At 40.2% G+C, this 18,565-nt stretch overlaps 1 protein-coding gene across 1 annotated transcript in view; it reads right to left on the bottom strand.

The window, feature by feature from the left end:
* The window catches only part of PKP2 (plakophilin 2), an 83,302-nt gene extending 65,991 nt beyond the window's left edge, over window positions 1-17,311 (bottom strand). The window contains exons 1-3 of the mRNA XM_027541701.1: window positions 16,978-17,311; window positions 1,854-1,966; window positions 786-1,465 (exon numbers count right to left, since the gene is read on the bottom strand). Of these exons, the coding sequence (XP_027397502.1) occupies window positions 786-1,465; window positions 1,854-1,966; window positions 16,978-17,191 (1,007 nt within the window). The 5' untranslated portion in view covers window positions 17,192-17,311. The remainder of the gene's footprint in view (window positions 1-785; window positions 1,466-1,853; window positions 1,967-16,977) is intronic.
* Between the last annotated feature and the right edge of the window lie 1,254 nt (window positions 17,312-18,565).

Consider the following 18,565-nt stretch of genomic DNA (forward strand, 5'->3'; position numbering starts at 1 on the left):
CATCATTATTTTAGTAGTTACTAATGTAATCAATCATCCATCCATTTCTCAATTTTTCTCTTAGTGAGTTCCTCAGTTTACAAAATTTGTGCTCCAGCATTAAACTTGATGAAAGTTAAGTTCCAAACACTAGATTAGTCAAGCCATAACGTAAACAGGAGAGGCAAAGGAATGACTTTGAAACTTCAAGTATTTTAATTATTCAGTACTACAAAACAAAAACTCTGATACATCCCTTATACTACAGTCAAATAATATTGAATAAAAGTATCAGGTATATCAAAGGAAAAGAGACATTTAGCAATTAGTTGCCTCTGATTAGCTCTTCCTTTTTTGGTAGTGTTATCAAAATAGCATTTGTGGTTCACTTTTAACACCGAGAATAAACATTTTTGCCTTTTTCCTTCCTTTATTTCAAGGAATGATTGAGAAAAATGCATGTAATTATCCATTTCTTCGTCTACTTTGGAGTTAGCTCCATTCAAAGCAGATTTTCACATAACCAAGGGGTCAGGCCTCCCTTTAGCCATCATCTAATTTGAAACAGATGGACTAAAAGCCACATTTCTCCGCAGAGCTGCCATACAAGCAGGTAGCTTGGCCCCTGTCCCTGAGGTAAATAGCTAATCTGTCAATTAGGCAGCTGCCTGAGAAGTCATTATTTTAATCACTTATCTCTGGAAGTCTTTCTCTGCAGCCCCAGAAGCGCCAGCTCACGCAGTTGAGGGCTGTGGGAACAGAATGTGCTGGCACTGACAGCGCTGCAGATTGAGAAGGGGACTCACCCAGACTGGGCCTCGGTGAAAGTGCTTCTCTCGGCGGCGAGCATGATCCCACTTCCTCCTGCCGCCACCTGGCCCACGGTCATGTGCGGCCTCCTCCCGCCCGCCTCGGCTTCCCTCAGTGTGCGGGTGCTGTGGAAGGAGCTCTGATGCCAGGACGACCGCTCTGCCCGGCCGTGCGTGCCTGGCGGCATGGGCGCCGGCCTGGCCTGCCCCGCGGCGAGTCCCGCAGTCACGTAGTTCTCCTTCTCTAGGAGGTTGCCCAGGCTGTGGCTGGTCCCAGGCCTGGGATAGGTGAGCACTACAGGGTGGACAGGGGCGCCGTCAAAATCGGCTTCGTTCACAGACCCGTACTGGTAGCGCCTGTTGTAGGTGTCGTAGTGACGCTGCCTGCCCACCGCCCCGGAGTGGCTGAAACCTACAATTTCTGAGCGGGCGTAGCGAGGTGGCACGAGAAGCGTGGACCTCCTGCTCTCTTGGTGCCGCAAGGTGTGGCCGGCCTGGCTTCTCTGGCTGTAATGGTGCTCGCTGTGTGCGTACTGAGCCCTCTCAGGGCTGCTGTCTGGGGAAATCTCAAGTCTCCTTAGAGGCTGCCTGAAGAACCTTTCCTCCACCGACTTCTGGGAGCTGTACTGCGAAGTTCCTCTTCCCCAGCGACCTTCATAAGTGGGGGCTGTGCCTGTCTGCACAAAAGAGAAATAAAATTTAAATGAGGCATGAATCAGTTTTCATCTTTGTTGAAGATTAATTATCCTAGGACTATTACACAAGATGTTGGTTTCTCTAAATCACACAGAGAAGTCGACTCCTTTCTGGGTAAAGTCTGTTTTTAACAAGACTTGGTTGTCTAGTTATTTGTAATCAATCATCCATCCATCAAAACCATACCAGGATTTGATACGGTTTAAAGTTTCCAGTTTTCCATGATGTCCACACAAAACCAATCTTCTTATAATACATTTAGGAAATGGTAATACTTGAGAATGGTACACATTAAAAAACAACCCACAGAAGTTTAAAAATGTTTACTTGGTATTCTAATAACTATGGTTATATTCTTTGGTATCCTACCTTGAGCAAGTCATAGGTTTTAGTAACAGGGGAACGCACACCAGCAAAATCATTTTCAACCAAGTGTAGATTGTAGACATATTCAGGAACACTGCTAGTTCGGTGAAGATTTCCTGAAAGCAAGCATATAATAAAATAAGTGGGCCAATCAGTGGTGGTGGTGGTTTAGTCGCTAAGTAGTGACCGACTCTTGCGACCCCATGGACTGTAGCCTGCCAGGCTCCTCTGTCCATGGGATTCTCCAGGCAAGAATATATAACAATAGTATATTTTAAATTTAAGTAATTAAAGTCAGTGAGAAGTATTAGATCTATGTTAGTGTTTTTCAGTGTCAGGCTAACATGGGGCTTCCCAGGTGACGAAATGGTAAAGAATCTGCCTGCTAATGCAGGAGATGCAAGAGATGTGGGTTCGATCCATGGGTTGGGAGGATCCCCTGGAGTAGGAAATGGCAACCCACTCCAGTATTCTTGCCAGAAAGTTCCATGGATGGAAGAGCCTGGCAGGCTAGAGTCCATGGGGTTGCAGAATCAGACACAACTGAGCATGCATGCAATACAATGCAAGGTTAATATGACCCTTGGATGTGGCAATCAATCACAAGTTCTGGCAACATCCTTCACAAGCTCTTCAAAATAAAAGCTGAATTAAAAATAAAATTAAAACTTTTTTTTGAGGAAAGGGAAGAAAGGAGAGAGGAGCTTTTCACAAAAATCTAAATGTTTATTACAATGCTGAAGAATTTGGAAATCACTCAGTTGGCTTACATGGTCTATACTATAAAAGCTCAGTTTCTGTAAGTTAAGAGGAATACCCAAGGCCGGAACTCTGAAGTTTCCTGAGAGAATGTAGGTGAGGCAACAAATATAATGGGTCAATGTGGTCAGACAAAACATGGGTCAGTTTGAAAAATGCCAACTCTGGGCCTGGGGCATTAGGCAATGTGAGAGTTAGGCAGGCGAGGGAATCCACTTCCACACCAAAAAAGAACTGGTGACTGGTTCTTAGTTTGGGGTTTAACAGATAGCCTGTTCCTGCAAATGCTGCACAGGAGACAAGCCCTTCCTGCTCAGGTCTGTGGGGACTACAGGGACTCTCAAGTAAATTTGTTGTTGTTTAGTTGCTAAGTTGTGTCAGACTCTAACTGAGGCACATCTTAAAATACTCCTCTTTGAGCTTCAAATGTCTTAAAAAGCTTCCAGTTTTTTAATCAGTTCTTTTGTAATCTCCCACTGCTTTACAAAAAAATAAAAATAAAAAAGCCAAAAAACTAAACAAAATAATAAAATATCTCTAAAACTTAGGTAATTTCTAATTTCCTAATGTTAACCAAAATTACTGTCACGTAGCATTCTTTTAGAAATTAGAGGAAAAATAAAATACTCAATTAACTCTTCTAGTCACGAGTTCAGACACTCGTGAAAGATGTTGGTAATAAAATAACACAGGTAGACCCTTTCCAATACAACTGGAACATACCAACATATTTTCCCAATAAATTGTTAGAGTCTAACATGCTGGGAGGGATTTGGGGCAAGAGGAGAAGGGGACGACAGAGGATGAGATGGCTGGATGGCATCACTGACTCGATGGACGTGAGTCTCAGTGAACTCCGGGAGTTGGTGATAGACAGGGAGGCCTGGCGTGCTGCGATTCATGGGGTCGCAGAGTCGGACACAACTGAGCGACTGATCTGATCTGATCTGATCTGAACAATATATTCACAAGTTATTTTGAGGGAGAGGTGGAATGGAGAGTGTTGTTGTCAAAAAGCTAAAAATGTAAGAATCCATCCCAGATTATTTTTGTACATGTATTTTATTTCCTGGAGCCAAATAATCTGGCTAGTAAACATGTTTCAGGCCTCAAGGGGTCCTGGGGAAGACAGTACAGGCTTGTAAATATCACCCTAAAGATCAGGGGAGTTGAACAAAGGCAGACAGCTGTTTCCAGGGGCTTGATTTCTTCTCAAGGGTTAGCACAAGGTCAGGCAGCCTTTTAATTTTTAACTTCAATGTCAGAAGAACCCTAGAACCTGGACACTGAAAGGAATCTTCTGTACGACCCCATTTCAAAAGCTGTGAGAGGCTTAAGTACTCAGCTCTCAGTGTCTTCCTGAGGTTCCTGCTCAGGCTGTCTGTAGTCCCCAACTCAGGTCTCACTGTTCCTTCTCTCGCCCCTACCCCACCCTCCACTACACGGGAGATAATGTGCAAGGAGGAGTCCCACCCATGTGGGAGAGGAGGCTAAATGTTTGACTTAGATTCTTAACTCAACATTGTTGCTGTGGGTGGTAAGGCTTTTTAAAGCAACATAGATTAACACCTTAAACTGCAAGATTACTTTTAAGGAACTCAAATTATTTTATTTTATACTTTGTGATACACAGTTGGCTATTATCAAATCCCTTTAAAAGAGGGAAACTTAAATTCAGTTCAGTTGCTCAGTTGTGTCTGACTCTTTGCCACCCCATGGATTGCAGCATGCCAGGCTTCCCTGTTCATCACCAACTCCAGGAGCTTACTCAAACTCATGTCCATCCAGTTGGTGATGCCATCCAACCATCTCATCCTCTGTCGTCCCCTTCTCCTTCCACCTTCAATCTTTCCTGGCATCAGGTTCTTTTCCAATGAGTCAGTTCTTTGCATCAGGTGGCCAAAGTATTGGAGTTTCAGCTTCAGTATCAGTCCTTCCAATGAATATTCAGGACTGATTTCCTTTAGGATTGACTGGTTTAATCTCCTTGCAGTCAAAGGGACTCTCTCAAGAGTCCCAACATCACAGTTCAAAAGCTTCAGTTCTTTGGCGCTCAGCTTTCTTTATGGTACAACATCCGTACATGCCTACTGGAAGAACCATAGCTTTGACTAGACGGACATTTGTTGGCAAAGTAAATGTCTCTGCTTTTTAATATGCTGTCTAGGTTGGTCATAACTTTTCTTCCAAGGAGCAAGAGTCTTAATTTCATGGCTGCAGTAACCCACCATCTGCAGTCATTTTGGAGACCCCAAAATAAAGTCTGTCACTATTTCCATTGTTTCCCCATCTATTTGACAGGAGTTGATGGGACCGGACGCCATGATCTTAGTTTTAGATTCAGTTTAGATCTTAGATTCAGTTTTCTGAATGTTGAGTTGTAAGCCAACTTTTTCACTCTCCTCTTTCACTGTCATAAAGAGGCTCTTTAGTTCTTCTTTGCTTTCTGCCATAAGGGTGGTGTCATCTGCATATCTGAGGTTATTGATATTTCTCCCAACAATTTGATTCCAGCTTATGCTTCATCCAGCCCATCATTTTGCATGTTATACTCTGCATGTAAGTTAAATAAGCAGGGTGACGATATACAATTTGGAACCAGTCTGTTGTTCCATGTTCAGTTCTAACTGTTGCTTCTTGACCTGTATACATATCTCTCAAGAGGCAGGTCAGGTGGTCTGGTATTCCATCTCTTGAAGAATTTTCTACAGTCTGTTGTGATCCATACAGTCAAAGGCTTTGGCATAGTCAATAGAGCAGAAATAGATGTTTTTCTGGAACTCTCTTGCTTTTTTGATGATCCAGCGAATGTTGGCAATTTGATCTCTGGTTCCTCTGCTTTTTCTAAATCCAGCTTGAACACCTGGAATTTCATGGTTCATATACTGCTAAAGCCTGGCTTGGAGAATTTTGAGCATTACTTGGCTAGTGTGTGAGATGAGTGCAATTGTGCAGTAGTTTGAACATTTTTTGGCATTGCCTTTCTTTAGGATTGGAATGAAAACTGATCTTTTCCAGTCCTGTGGCCACTGCTGAGTTTTCCAAATTTGCTGGCATATTGAGTGCAGCACTTTCATAGCATCATCTTTTAGGATTTGAAATAGCTCAACTGGAATTCTATCACCTCCACTAGCTTTGTTCATAGTGATGTTTCCTAGGGCCCACTTGATTTCACATTTCAGGATGTTTGGCTCTAGGTGAGTGATCACACCATCGTGGTTATCTGGGTCATGATGATCTTTTTTGTATAGTTCTTCTGTGTATTCCTGCCACCTCTTCTTAATATCTTCTGCTTCTGTTAGGTCCATACCATTTCTGTCCTTTATTGTGCCCATTTTTGCATGAAATGTTCCCTCAAATTTTCTTGAAGAGATCTCTAGTCTTTCCCATTCTATTATTTTCCTCTATTTCTTTGCATTGATCACTGAGGAAGGCTTCTTCTCTCTCCTTGCTATTCTTTGGAACTCTGGATTCAAATGGGTATATCTTTCCTTTTCTCCTTTGCTTTTTGCTTCTCTTCTTTTCACAGCTATTTGTAAGGCTCTCTCAGAAAACCATTTTGCCTTTTTGCATTTCTTTTTCTTGGGGATGGTCTTCATCACTGCCTCTTGTACAATGTCACAAACCTCCATCCATAGTTCTTAAGGCACTCTATCAGATCTAATCCCTTGAATCTGTCACTTCCACTTTATAATCATAAGGGATTTGATTTAGGTCATACCTGAATGGTCTAGTGGTTTTCCCTACATTTGTCAATTTAAGTCTGAATTTTGCAATAAGGAGTTCATGATCTGAGACATAGTCAGCTCCCAGTCTTGTTTGCTGACCGTATAGAGCTTCTCCATCTTTGGCTGCAAAGAATATAATCAATCTGATTTTGGTGTTGACCATCTGGTGATGTCCATGTGTAGAGTCTTCTCTTGTGTTGTTAGAAGAGGGCGTTTGCTCAAAGCCAACTTAAATTACTTGCTTTAAATTGCAAAGAGACTTAATATCAGGTTTGAACTCTGGGTTCATCCTTTCCACTGATCTTTACTATTGATTCTACTATTTGATTGCATTGTGGCTCTTCTGAAACTGTCATTTATCAAAACCCTGGAGGAATTATCATCAGTTTTTTATGAGAACTAAAGCAATCATTCTCTTTCCTCTAGAACCTTTACCTGGACAACTCCAAATACTCTGTAAGTTTTTTATTTGCTGACATAAATCCTTATAAAGAAGTTCTTCTGTTTTCAGATGAATGGAGACTGATTTACTGGTTCCCAAAATAACTACAAGGTAGTTGGTAACAGGTAGTTGGTAATCTAATAAAATAAGATTAGACTTTAAACCACAGACTCTCTTCCTGTGCAAGAAAAATTGTAACTCTTGATATTCAAACTGCAGGATGGCTCAATAGATAGTTTCTCTGGTTAAAAGGCCAATCTTAAACAATAAATAATGCACATTAATTTGCCTAGGCAGTCATGAGTTTGAGATCAGTATAGGGGACTAATGAATTAGCAGCTGTGATCTAAGATTTTAAAGATATTTTGAACTGGCTGGAATTAAACAAATCTCTTTAAGGCAAGTCATTATTTTCTGTTCACGCAGAGGATAAAACACATAAAAATATGACTACTGAACATATAACTCAGCCATGCCCTTCCCCAAAAATAGAAATAAGAAAGCAACAAAAACATATTATACATACAGGTACATACTGCTTTAAATAAATCCAACATAAAAATTTGTATTTTCTAACATGGAAAATTAGGTCATGCCTTTATTTCAAAGGACTTGTTTACATCACAAAAGGACATGGGTATCTTCTTTAAACTGAAATAATCTGTCTGAGGCCCCCAACTCTACCACTTTCTGTGTATCTTGACAAATTATCTACATTTATTTCCCATAATTCCACCTATTAACAGAGTTGGTGAGAGACATTTACCCAAGAAAGCATATATTCAATGCTTTTAAAATTGTAAAGCAACATGCAAAAATGAGATAAGGCTTTAAAAACAGAATTTGGATAACAAAATTTGTATTTCACACATTTTCATGAATTAATCTGTTGTAGAAAGAGGGATAAACTGGTTTGCATGCTTTAATTCACACTGTATTGTATCTAAGAGTTTTTATTCAGGTATTGAATTTGGCATTTTCCTGGTTATTTTGATTGACCCAGCCATTGAGGATGATCACAATGACATTATTGTGGTTTTAAATAGTCATTCATATGATGTGCTTTTGCTTTTTCCTAAAAAGGCAATGATTTATAGGCACTATTTCAAATTAATACCGACTCAGGCAACATTATCCAAACTGTTTCTTCTAAGAACACTGCAGACATCTATGGAGCCCAATTTAAGGAAAATGAAGGAGGAAGTTACAGAACTCAGTCCTCCTCAAATAAGAAGCAATTCAGATCAAAGCAGTTGCGGGGGCAGGGTAGGAGGGTGAGAGTTGGGGCGGTTGGTTTTGATTCCAAATGGCTTAGAGGATTGCAGAGGTGTAGACCTCACAGGAAATGTAATTTTCTCTCTTTTCAATTCTGAATGTTAATCTGAATGATGTGATCCCTAAGCAGCTGTTCATGGGAAAATATCTTGGTTTCTGGTCATCTATGCAAGTATTGTCTAAGATAATGAAATACTCTTAGAGTTAAAAACTGAAAATTAATTTCTATAATCAGTTCTTTCTTTGTAGCTTTTGTGACCAGCTTTATTACCTAATTGGTTTAATTTAATAATTTACTTATATATATTACATATATATAAATATCCAATTGGTTAAATTTAATACATTGATTTGTATATATTATAGATAAATAAATCTAATACATTTATTATGTTGAAGGACAGGATAGCCTAGTGTGCTGCAGTTCATGGGGTCGCAGAGTTGGATATGACTTAGCGACTGAACAACAACAATATATTTATGAAATTAAATTGACAAGCCTCTAATTATGACTCTATTACCTGTATCTGGGACATTAAAAAAAAATCAAACACAGCTTCCTTTATGGCAAGCATTAACAGGTGATACAGTTGCTAAACAAACACCTTTAAATAACTTGTGTTTATTAGAGAGATGAGAGTAGCATTCACATTCAGAAAAGCATCTTTTTTTCAAGCCTCCAGCACTCTCTGCTGCTGCTAAGTCGCTTCAGTCGTGTCCGACTCTGTGCGACCCCATAGACGGCAGCCCACCAGGCTCCCCCGTCCCTGGGATTCTCCAGGAAAGAACACTGGAGTGGGTTGCCATTTCCTTCTCCAATGCATGAAAGTGAAAAGTGAAAAGTGAAAGTGAAGTCATGTCCGACTCCTAGCAACCCCATGGACTGCAGCCTACCAGGCCCCTCCGTCCATGGGATTTTCCAGGCAAGAGCTAAGCATGGTTGAAAAACTGATTTGGTTCACATTCAGCTCTAAAAGAAGAATGTAGAGATGGCAGTATAAGAAATTCCCATGAAAACAGGTACTCATGGAAATCAGTATGTGTTCACTACCGGTGTTGATTTAAATGCTACAATTTATTGTGCTCAATCACAAACAGTTGCCTTCACTGTGTGAATTCACAATGGGCTTTTTGATGGAAAGAGACTAGACTCTGGAAGTCTAAAAGCTATCACCTTCTTCTCTTTGGTCTTTTCATAGCAACCTCTGGGTAACAACATCTCTCTTTCTCCACATACCTTAAAAAGGATTTAACTACATGACGTCTTGAAACTTATTAGAAGGAATCTGTATAGCAATTCATATTTAAAAAGCTCCTTAAAATCATTTACTAACAAAGGTAGGTACTAAAAGAAAACACAAAATGGGACCCTTCAAGAACCAAATGGACTTCCCTGGTGGCTTGGATGGTAAAGAGCCTGCCTGCCAACGCAGGAGACATTAACAGACTCAGCTTCAATCCCTGGGTTGGAATGATCTTCTGGAGAAGGGAATGGCTACCCACTCCAGTATTCTTGTCTGGAGAATTCCATGGACAGAGGAACCTGGTGGGCTACAGTCCATGGGATTGCAAAGAGTTGGACACAACTGAGTGACTAACTCTTTCAGTTTCACTAAGAACCATACATCAGTATTCCTGAGTTAGTGAAGAACTTTTCTTTGTCTGTGTGGTCATGTAACACAGAATTCATTTCCCCTGAGTTAACATTAAAAAAAATTATTTCTTTTACCTTCTGTTTTTACTTTCTAAGAAAAATATATTCATGAAAACCACAGTTCCACAAACCTGTATACAACTCAGGTAAGCACTTGCTCAGGCTGGAAAATGAGTGTAATTTGTTGGTTGAAAAAACTATGGTGAAGAATTGTTTTAAAGAAGACTAGAGTCTATTAATGTCTTGCATTATGAAAAAGTTAACAAAATGTGGTGGTGCTGTAAATGAGCAGTTAAGAAAGCTCACATGATCAACCATGAGGAACAACTCAGTGTATTGAGTATACAGTTGGAAAGTACTGGCTATGAGTTCTTACCAAGTGGAATATGCCAGGAGTCAGTGTTGGCAGTACAGTGGTGACCACAGCCTGCTTCAAAGTTGAATATGCCAGAGACAGACCAACAATCCTGGCAGAAAGGGCCCTGAACTCCAAGTGCCACTGTGTCACTAGTCAATGGCTATCACCCACTAATATACTAACCAGCCACCAGAAGTCCTTATTTTTTAGGAGTCCCTTTATGTAGTTTATGATATCAGTTTATGACATTTTGGAGGTATTCCTCAAATTATTGCTTTAGATAACCACAAAACACACATTTAAAAGTTCCTTCTACACTGCAGGCATCTATATCATATACTTTGAGTAGCCATAATATGTGATTATAAAATTTGTGATTATAAACTGGTAATTTAGCATATTAGTAAAATACTAAGTTGATACATCCTGGAATTTTTTAAATCTATAGGAATTTTTTAAATCTATAGGAATTCCTATAATTTATCACCATACTTTGGCATTCCTGCCAATTCATTTGCTGAGATATCTCATAATGATTACTCATAAAATTTTAGAACTGCAATGACAAATAACACATTATACTCACAATGATGCAACTAATAGTCAAATAGATGAATTTATAGAACTTTTTCCTTTAAAAAACTCTACAAGTTTTGGTAGTAACTCTTAAATCATGATATTTCCACTGCCTCTCACTTGCCAGTGCTAACCTCTTCTCTCCCAGCTGATTCATAACTTCTGTCCCTTCTTTAAATCCACCAAATCTGCCAAATGTATTTTCAGAAAACCCTGCATATTTTATGTTTCTCCCCTATTGAAACATCTTGTTTGACTCACAGTGATCAAATCTTTAACTTGGATCTTTAACTCGACACTATGAGGTGGAGGGATGAGGGAAAGCTGCCTATACAGGGGAACAAACTGAGCTGAGTTTTCAGGGGCATTTAAGAGTTAAGCCAGCCAAGAGAAGGGAAGGGGGAATCAGAGTAGTAGTAGGGAGAGGAACTGAGCAAGATAAATTGCTGGCGTTTGGTTGTGTGCCAGAATAGTGGTGATAGGACCAAGTTTGAGAAGATGCAGGCATCAGAGCACAGAGAACTTGAAATGCCATGCTGAATAAGGAATTTCATTCCTGTAGAGAACAGCAAGAAACTGAAGGCATTTAAATCAGGAAATGGAGCGCTGAGATTAGAAAGTTTACTACCTAGGTGGAGAATGAATTGGAGTAAGGCCAGTATAAGCAGGAAGAGGTCTTATGTTCCAAGTAAATTTTTACCTTCTTAACATAGAATCCATCTTTTACTACCATTTCTGGCAGTCCTACATCAGCACTTGACATGTTAGTGGATGATCAGTCAATATTTCCTTGTACATTCAAAATATCCTAGTTACACATATTCAATCTGCATTTAATCCTTCCTGTGGATCACCACAGTGGAGCCAAAATGGGAGGATGACAGTTGCATATACGCTTTTGTCTTAGAGTGGATAGAAGGTGCTCAAATATTTCCTATTGTTTCTCTGTCATTCTGGAAATAAAGAGAGAAGAAAAAAATTTCCCCGAAATGTAGGCAGACTCTTTCTAAGTCATTAGAAAAGTGGACTATGTTCATTGTGGCAAGGTTGATTCTACATTTGCATAATATATATTTACTGTCATTCTCTTATCTTTTTGGTGTGTCTATTTATCTGTAATATTTTGATATTCTATAATAAGTTCCTATGATCTGTCAAGAAAAATTTAAATTTATATTCCTCCTTCAAAAGAAAAGGTCATCAAGATACAATAATTACGATGTGATCTTCCTCACCACCATCCTGTGACCATACTAGTGAGATTTAAAGATTTAGTGGGAATAATTTATTAAGCTTCTAGTGAGTAGTATTTTCTTCTGGATATCAAGGAGTTGCAGAACTTTGGTTATGATGCTTGGGCCAATTAATACTTTTAAGCCTAAAGCTGACTATTCCAAGAACACAAGTATGTGAATTCTTTTAATGGTAATAGCAAACTGTGTTTTCAAATGCTCAAGTTCTTTTTTCTGAATATGCATTTTCATTTAAGTCTACATATTGAATGGGCTCCTTGGCTCATCTTTAAGCACTTTTCTTAATAACAGAGCAACTGTTTTTATGTCCTATATCCGGTCACAATTAATGGAATTATACAAAAGATACACAATAGATTTTTCAGTAATTCTATTATAAGAGGACCTGAAATTCTGCTTATTGTTCTTATCCTAATAAGTCAGGGGATGGTTCACTCTAATACAAAGATTAAATATTCTATTAATTGTAATTCTACTAATTGTCTATTCCCATTTGCAACACTCTTTTTACTATTTACTCTCCCAGGAGTATGATATTTATGTCTTCATACATTTGTGTACATGCACAAAATAGCTGGAGTCCAACATTTACCTCAGAATTGTATAATTTAAAATTCTTGAATATCATCTGAGATAGTACCAAATGATCTTGTTATAGACAATATTAATCAAGTCTGATATATAAATTCCAGAGGTTTTAGCAACATATTTGTTATTTGTATTTCATTATTATCAAAGATATGCTTGTTCTCTCAGAAAATTTTTTAAAAAGTTTTTAATAATTTCCATTGATCAGACCAGAAATTCAATTTGAATGTAAAATTAATGTTTGAAGATAATATGTATAGCCTTATTTTAATACATAGGAAAAAAATTTAAAGCTGATATACAAAACAGTTAGGAGAAGGTGAACAGCATATGCCTAGAATATCTATCTCAAGTGAGCTACCCTCTGTTCTCATGACTGGAACTTACTAACACAGGACATAAATAACATTAATGCAGTCTTTAAAAAGTCTAAGTGAACAGCTGTATTCTCTTAAGGTAATTTCTGATACCTTATCTGGGACATAGAGCAATGTACTTTTATAATCAAACACTGTTAAATATCAATTGACTCTGAAGCATTGCTACTCATGCCCTCACTCAAGACCTTGTCCATAAAAGATGTGTTTTCACCATTATCTAGGGATGAGGAGTTAATTTTTTTTGTAATCACCATGTTGTTAACATTCTATTTCCTTTGACTAATTATAATTGGAAGAATTTCTGGAAAAAAATAAAAACACCTTTTTTAATCCTTGCAATTGATCTGCTAGACACTAGGCTATATTATATATTAGGCAGACAAGGAAGTACATTAAATCAGGTGGCACTACTGATACTTTACATTCACAGCAACACGGCCATGTTCCTGCCACCCCACCATCTAACTTTTTTTCCTTCTCTCCAGAATTCTCCCACTTTGTAAAGGACTAGTCGCCTTGCTTCCAGAATTGCTTCATTCCTGGAATTCCTTTTTTGGCAACAAATAATTCACACAGGATTTAAACAATGTCCAATAACCCTCACCTTCAACCCCAGCCCCAATAATACCTATTAATTGCCTTTTTTGCTACCTTAGCCAATTTTCAGTCCTTTCCCCCAAAATCCTTCTGATCACAGATATTCAAAACATCTTGGCAAGGAAAACAATTTAAGTAAACAGCATGCCTTTGGTTGATTTCCAAAGTTGCAAATTTTATTAGGATATTGTTCATTGTGTTTATAAGTATTACATATGGTAACTTAAAACATGACTTCCTTACCCAGGCACCCAAGGGGGAACTGTTATAATAAGTAAAGTAGTCGTATTTTCAAGGTAAATGTAATAAATAGGATATGGACACTTAAAATTCTTCTCTTTGCTAATATAATAATGTACTTGCAATTCATAAATGAGTTCTAACTTTTATAAAAAAATTAAAATTTTCTACAATACAGACTCATCTTAGAATGCTGCTATAGACCTCAGTTGTCTCCCCAAACCCCAAGAGTTACAGCCAATTTTAAAATGTTCAACACAATTTAAAAATAACATAAAAAGTTAGAGTAATTTACAATGAAAACCACTCACTTATATAAAGGCATTAGAGAGAAGCTGACAAGTTAAAGAACCCTGCAGGGTATTTATCAACAAATCGGTCATATTTATCTCATCTCTGCTTTCAGTAGATTATCTGCTGCTTCAATCTTACAGGTATGTCAACAATTCAGAATTCTCCAGGGCCCTGGAGCTAAAAGCAGTTAACATTAGGGTCACTTCTTCCTGGAATTTATGTTGATACAGGATTCTTTCCAGACCACCACAGTTTCAACAATCCCCTGACTGTTTCAACTTTAGAGACAGGACAGTAACACTGAAACAACACTCACAACCCTAAGAAGCCCCCAGACTTTTTCAAAGAATTTTAACAATATACACAAACCACCCCTGGTAATTGTCCCATAGTATGTTAATGCTAAATTCCTCTGAAGCTAATTTCCTCTTTGAGTCTCAGAAGCTTTGTTCCTTAGTTGGACTCAAGCAGTTACAGCAGAAGCATCATGACAGGGCCCTTTGTTCTACCATATCAATTCTGTGAACTGTGTAATATTCATGCTGTTCCCCCTTGAACACTTTTCCTTCAACCCATTACCTATGTCCAATCTTACTGATTTTTTGAGACCTAAAATCCCAATTCCTCCAAAAAACTTTCCAAAATTCCCTCCAGATAACAGTCTAACTCATACTTTTAAACTCCATAATTTGTAGGCTGTTCTTCCTTTGGGTAGCTTGCCATTTTTTATTTGATAAACACATTTTTTAGAGACCATTTTCCTTCTACAGACTTTGAACTCCTTGCTTGAAAGCAAAAAGAGTGTATGTTTAGTTCAGCACCTGCACAATGCCCTGAATGAAGACTAGACACAACAGAAAAGTTCTTGAATTCACCACACAACATGAATGCACCATTTTCAAGAGAACAAATCATGTGTGGGTTTGGGACTAAGCGTCCAAGAAATGTTGAGAGACTGACAGACTTTTCATATGTGAAATGGATCCTTGTATCTATCTCATATAACTATTTGAAGGATATAATAAAATGCAAATGTAATCTTGAACAGGGTTAGGCACATAGTAGATGCTCAGCAACGCTCCCTTTCCTTTTGTTCATTTCCTGTATTTACTGAATAGTTGATGTCTGGTTGCTCTTCCTTGCCATTCTCAAAGGGTAGGAAAAACATTTCATGAGCCTTCCTTGTGTTCCCCTATGCAGAAGCAGCTAGTCTGGCTCTAGTTTAGCACTGGATCTGCACAAACTAAAGGGGTATAACGATCTCAGTGGTCAAAAACTGGCCTCAGTTGTCCTGGGGTCTTTAGTCAGATTCCTAAATGTAAATTACGTTCTTTTTTTCCATGTGCTATGGCAGTTCTGTGTCACTGAGATGTCTCTGCTCTCTCAGAACTGTAACAATTATATTTAAAGGAAAAATGGGAATGGACCATAGACAGGCTTGGATCTAATAAAAATCCTACTTTGTATTAATTACCAAAAAGCTTAACAATGTAACTGATGAGTAGTTTAAAAATTAAGGCTTGGGAGTTTTTCTGCTACTTACTATCTGTGGGAAATTAAGTGTTACTTAACTGCTTAGTAAAGCAACCTACCTCACAAGCACTTTTTTTCCCTCCCCTGGAAACATGAATAACATAATGAATACACACCACAAAGTCCAATTCTTGGCACATAGTAGGCATACAATTAAATCAACTCTAATCATTAAACAGCTTCTCTTTACCTTTCAAGTATGTAAATATTGATTGCCTGACCCTTTAAAATTATTTTACACAAATGGAAAACAATACAGCCTCTCAGTTTCTGCTATTTTAGATCTCTGATCTGATCTGCAAGCATTTTTCTTTTTCCTAATCAATTCTACATTTGTCATTTCTCAAGTTAACTTCCTAGAGAAACAGTTCAACATTGCATAAAACAACTGGTAACCCAACTTAACTGTTTCTTTCCTCTTCTCTTTTCCACAATAAGCCTAGAATACTTTTATATTAAAAAATTAAAACAACTAATAAAATAATTACTGGGGGGCTCTGATCATAATGACTTTTAGCCAGAGAGAAAAGGTATTTCAGGTTTTCTAATTTTCAGAACTGGTTTGCCATCTTCTCCCCCTTCCACTTCCTTGACTATCAATTACTAATATAATTAAAAAACAAAACAAAACCAAACCTTGTTCACTTCCAAAGTTTAATTTTTTTGGAAATAACAGCGCTGTGTTCACGAGTGCGTTGGCGGGGCACAGCAAGCAAGGCAGGGGGTACTGCTGCTGGCCGGGTCAAAGTCCCCTTCTTTCTCCTCCTCCTAGTCAACCCGCGGGGTGGTGTGATGGCTCCCCAGCCCAAAGTCTCCTACCTTTCACTTCCTCGATGAAACCACTCGCTCCATACACTGGGTGGAGTGCCCCGAAGTATCTGGGAAAGGCCCACAATCCCAATTTATAGGTTGTAGGAGAGCCAATACTTCCAGGTTTTCTTTTTAAAAATATCTATGGAGGTCACAGATCCTTTAAAATTTTTAATAAAAGCTAGGGGCGCTTTCTCCCAGAAAAAAGTGATCATATCAAATTTCTGCACAGAATTTCAAAGCGTTTACAAATTCCTGGAACCTCCAGATGAAGTCCCCTGGGGTGGGGGGTGGGGTGCCTAGGGGAGTAGGTTAAGGAAGGGGTGAAAATCTTGGACTGAATTCTTTTCAAATATATATATACACACGTATATGCATTTAATATACGTAGATACATACATAATAAATCTGAGTAAGACGTTATTTTAAGAAAGAGTGCTTTTCCAAAGTAAGCTGGTCTGAGTCTGGAGGCGCGACTGGCCGTACAATGGGCCGGCAACCAACAGGTGTGCAGAACACCGGGTCCTGCACCCTCAGGAAGAAGCAAGAGGAAGCCACTGGGCGCTGGGGTGAACGGGGGTTAGGGGAGGGATAAAGGGCAGGATGAGGGCGGTGTAGGGGGCAGCGGGGCTCCACTTACCGTTGCCCGCGAAACTGCGGCCCTTCCGGGCCAGGGTCTGCTGCACCTGCTCCTGGATCCGCAGGCTCTTGACCGCCTGGCCGCTGCTCCCCGCCAGCTTCAGCTTGGCCTCGGAGGGCAAAGCCAGGCTGGAGCTGTCCAGCTGCCCCAGGATCTGCTGGCCCAGGACTGTCCGGATGTAGCCGCACTCCGCCGAAGAGCCGGGAGCAGCCATGAGGCCGGAGCTGGGGACCAAGCCGCTTGCCTGCCGCGAGACCTGCGGGAGAAGCTGCGGCGGAGCCTCGGGCACCAGTGCAAGCCCCGCCCCACCGCCCCAGCCCCTCCTCCGGCCCCGCCTCCGCGCCGGTGAGAGGCCCGAGCTGAGGAGAGCTGGGGTTCTGGAGGCCGGAGCTGGGTCTCAGGCCGGAGAGGGGCGTGGCTCTAGCGCGCCTAGCAGTCGGCTACGGAGCTGGGGCCCAGCGGACCTCGCGCGCCGACACCTGGCGAGTTGAACTGCTTGCTCCCAAGGAAGCTGGTGAGGGGCGCGGTCCGCCGTGGGGCGTGCACGCTCTGCGAGTCACCTCGGATCCTGCGGGCCGGGGCCGCACCCCGCTCTCTATGTCTCGCCCGGCCTCCGCCTAGCCCTCGAGAAGGATGTGATTTCCGTCTGACTGCCGGGGCCGACCTGCAGGCACTTGCTCCCTGGAGGGTCAGTGCTGTTCTTGGGCCGAGGTCTGCCTCTGGGATCTCCGAGGGAGTAGTCTGTCTGGTTCGTCAGGCTCTGTCAGACTGTTCGAAACATTTCCTGGATCTGAGATGAGAAGGGCTATTTGATCAGGCATCAAAAGGCAGTAGGAGAGAAATGTGCCGAGAAGACGACCTGTGTAAAATAATGACTTTTTAAAATAGTTTTTTTTCCCCCTTAGTACAGTTTCAGGGACTATGTCCTTTTTGCGCAGATGCAGTCCCGGAAACATATGTTCTTCCTTACTGAGAGTTTCTGTTTTTTCTTGCACATACACAAATTGTACCCAGTACACTCTTGCTCACCCACTCCTCTCTTATGAACACTCCCACACAGAGAAGCTCCGATAAGAGAGCAAGCAAGCTTTCAATAGCTGATACTTTTAAAGTCCTTTTTGTGATAGGGGTCCCATCCCTTCCATAGGAATCCCATGGAAGGAGTCTATGACTCTTCAGTCGTGTATTCCACAATGTATTGCTATTAGTTGTGTTTCACACTTCGTTAACTACAGGGAACATGATGAGCTAAACTCAACAGAAAGAGCCCTTGACCTTAAAGCTTTCAAATTAAGTCACTCATCCTGCTTTCCCTCTTTGGACTTGAGAGGCAGAAGGAAAAACATCTATCCCCAGTAATAAGGTAAATTCCATTTGATTACTTGGGATTCTATGTCCACTCTCCCTCAAATCACTCAGTTATTACAGAAACTCACTTATTCAGTTTTCTGGTGGCTAGAGAACAGAGCTTCTCCTGGCTCCATTTTCCTACGGCATATCCTTCTGTCTCTACACGCACACTTAAAGCACACTACAAGTCCTTCCATGGGATTTTCCAGGCAATAGTACTGGAGTGGATTGCCATTTC

Source organism: Bos indicus x Bos taurus, chromosome 5 (genome assembly GCF_003369695.1).
Source record: "Bos indicus x Bos taurus breed Angus x Brahman F1 hybrid chromosome 5, Bos_hybrid_MaternalHap_v2.0, whole genome shotgun sequence".
NCBI lineage: Eukaryota > Metazoa > Chordata > Mammalia > Artiodactyla > Bovidae > Bos > Bos indicus x Bos taurus.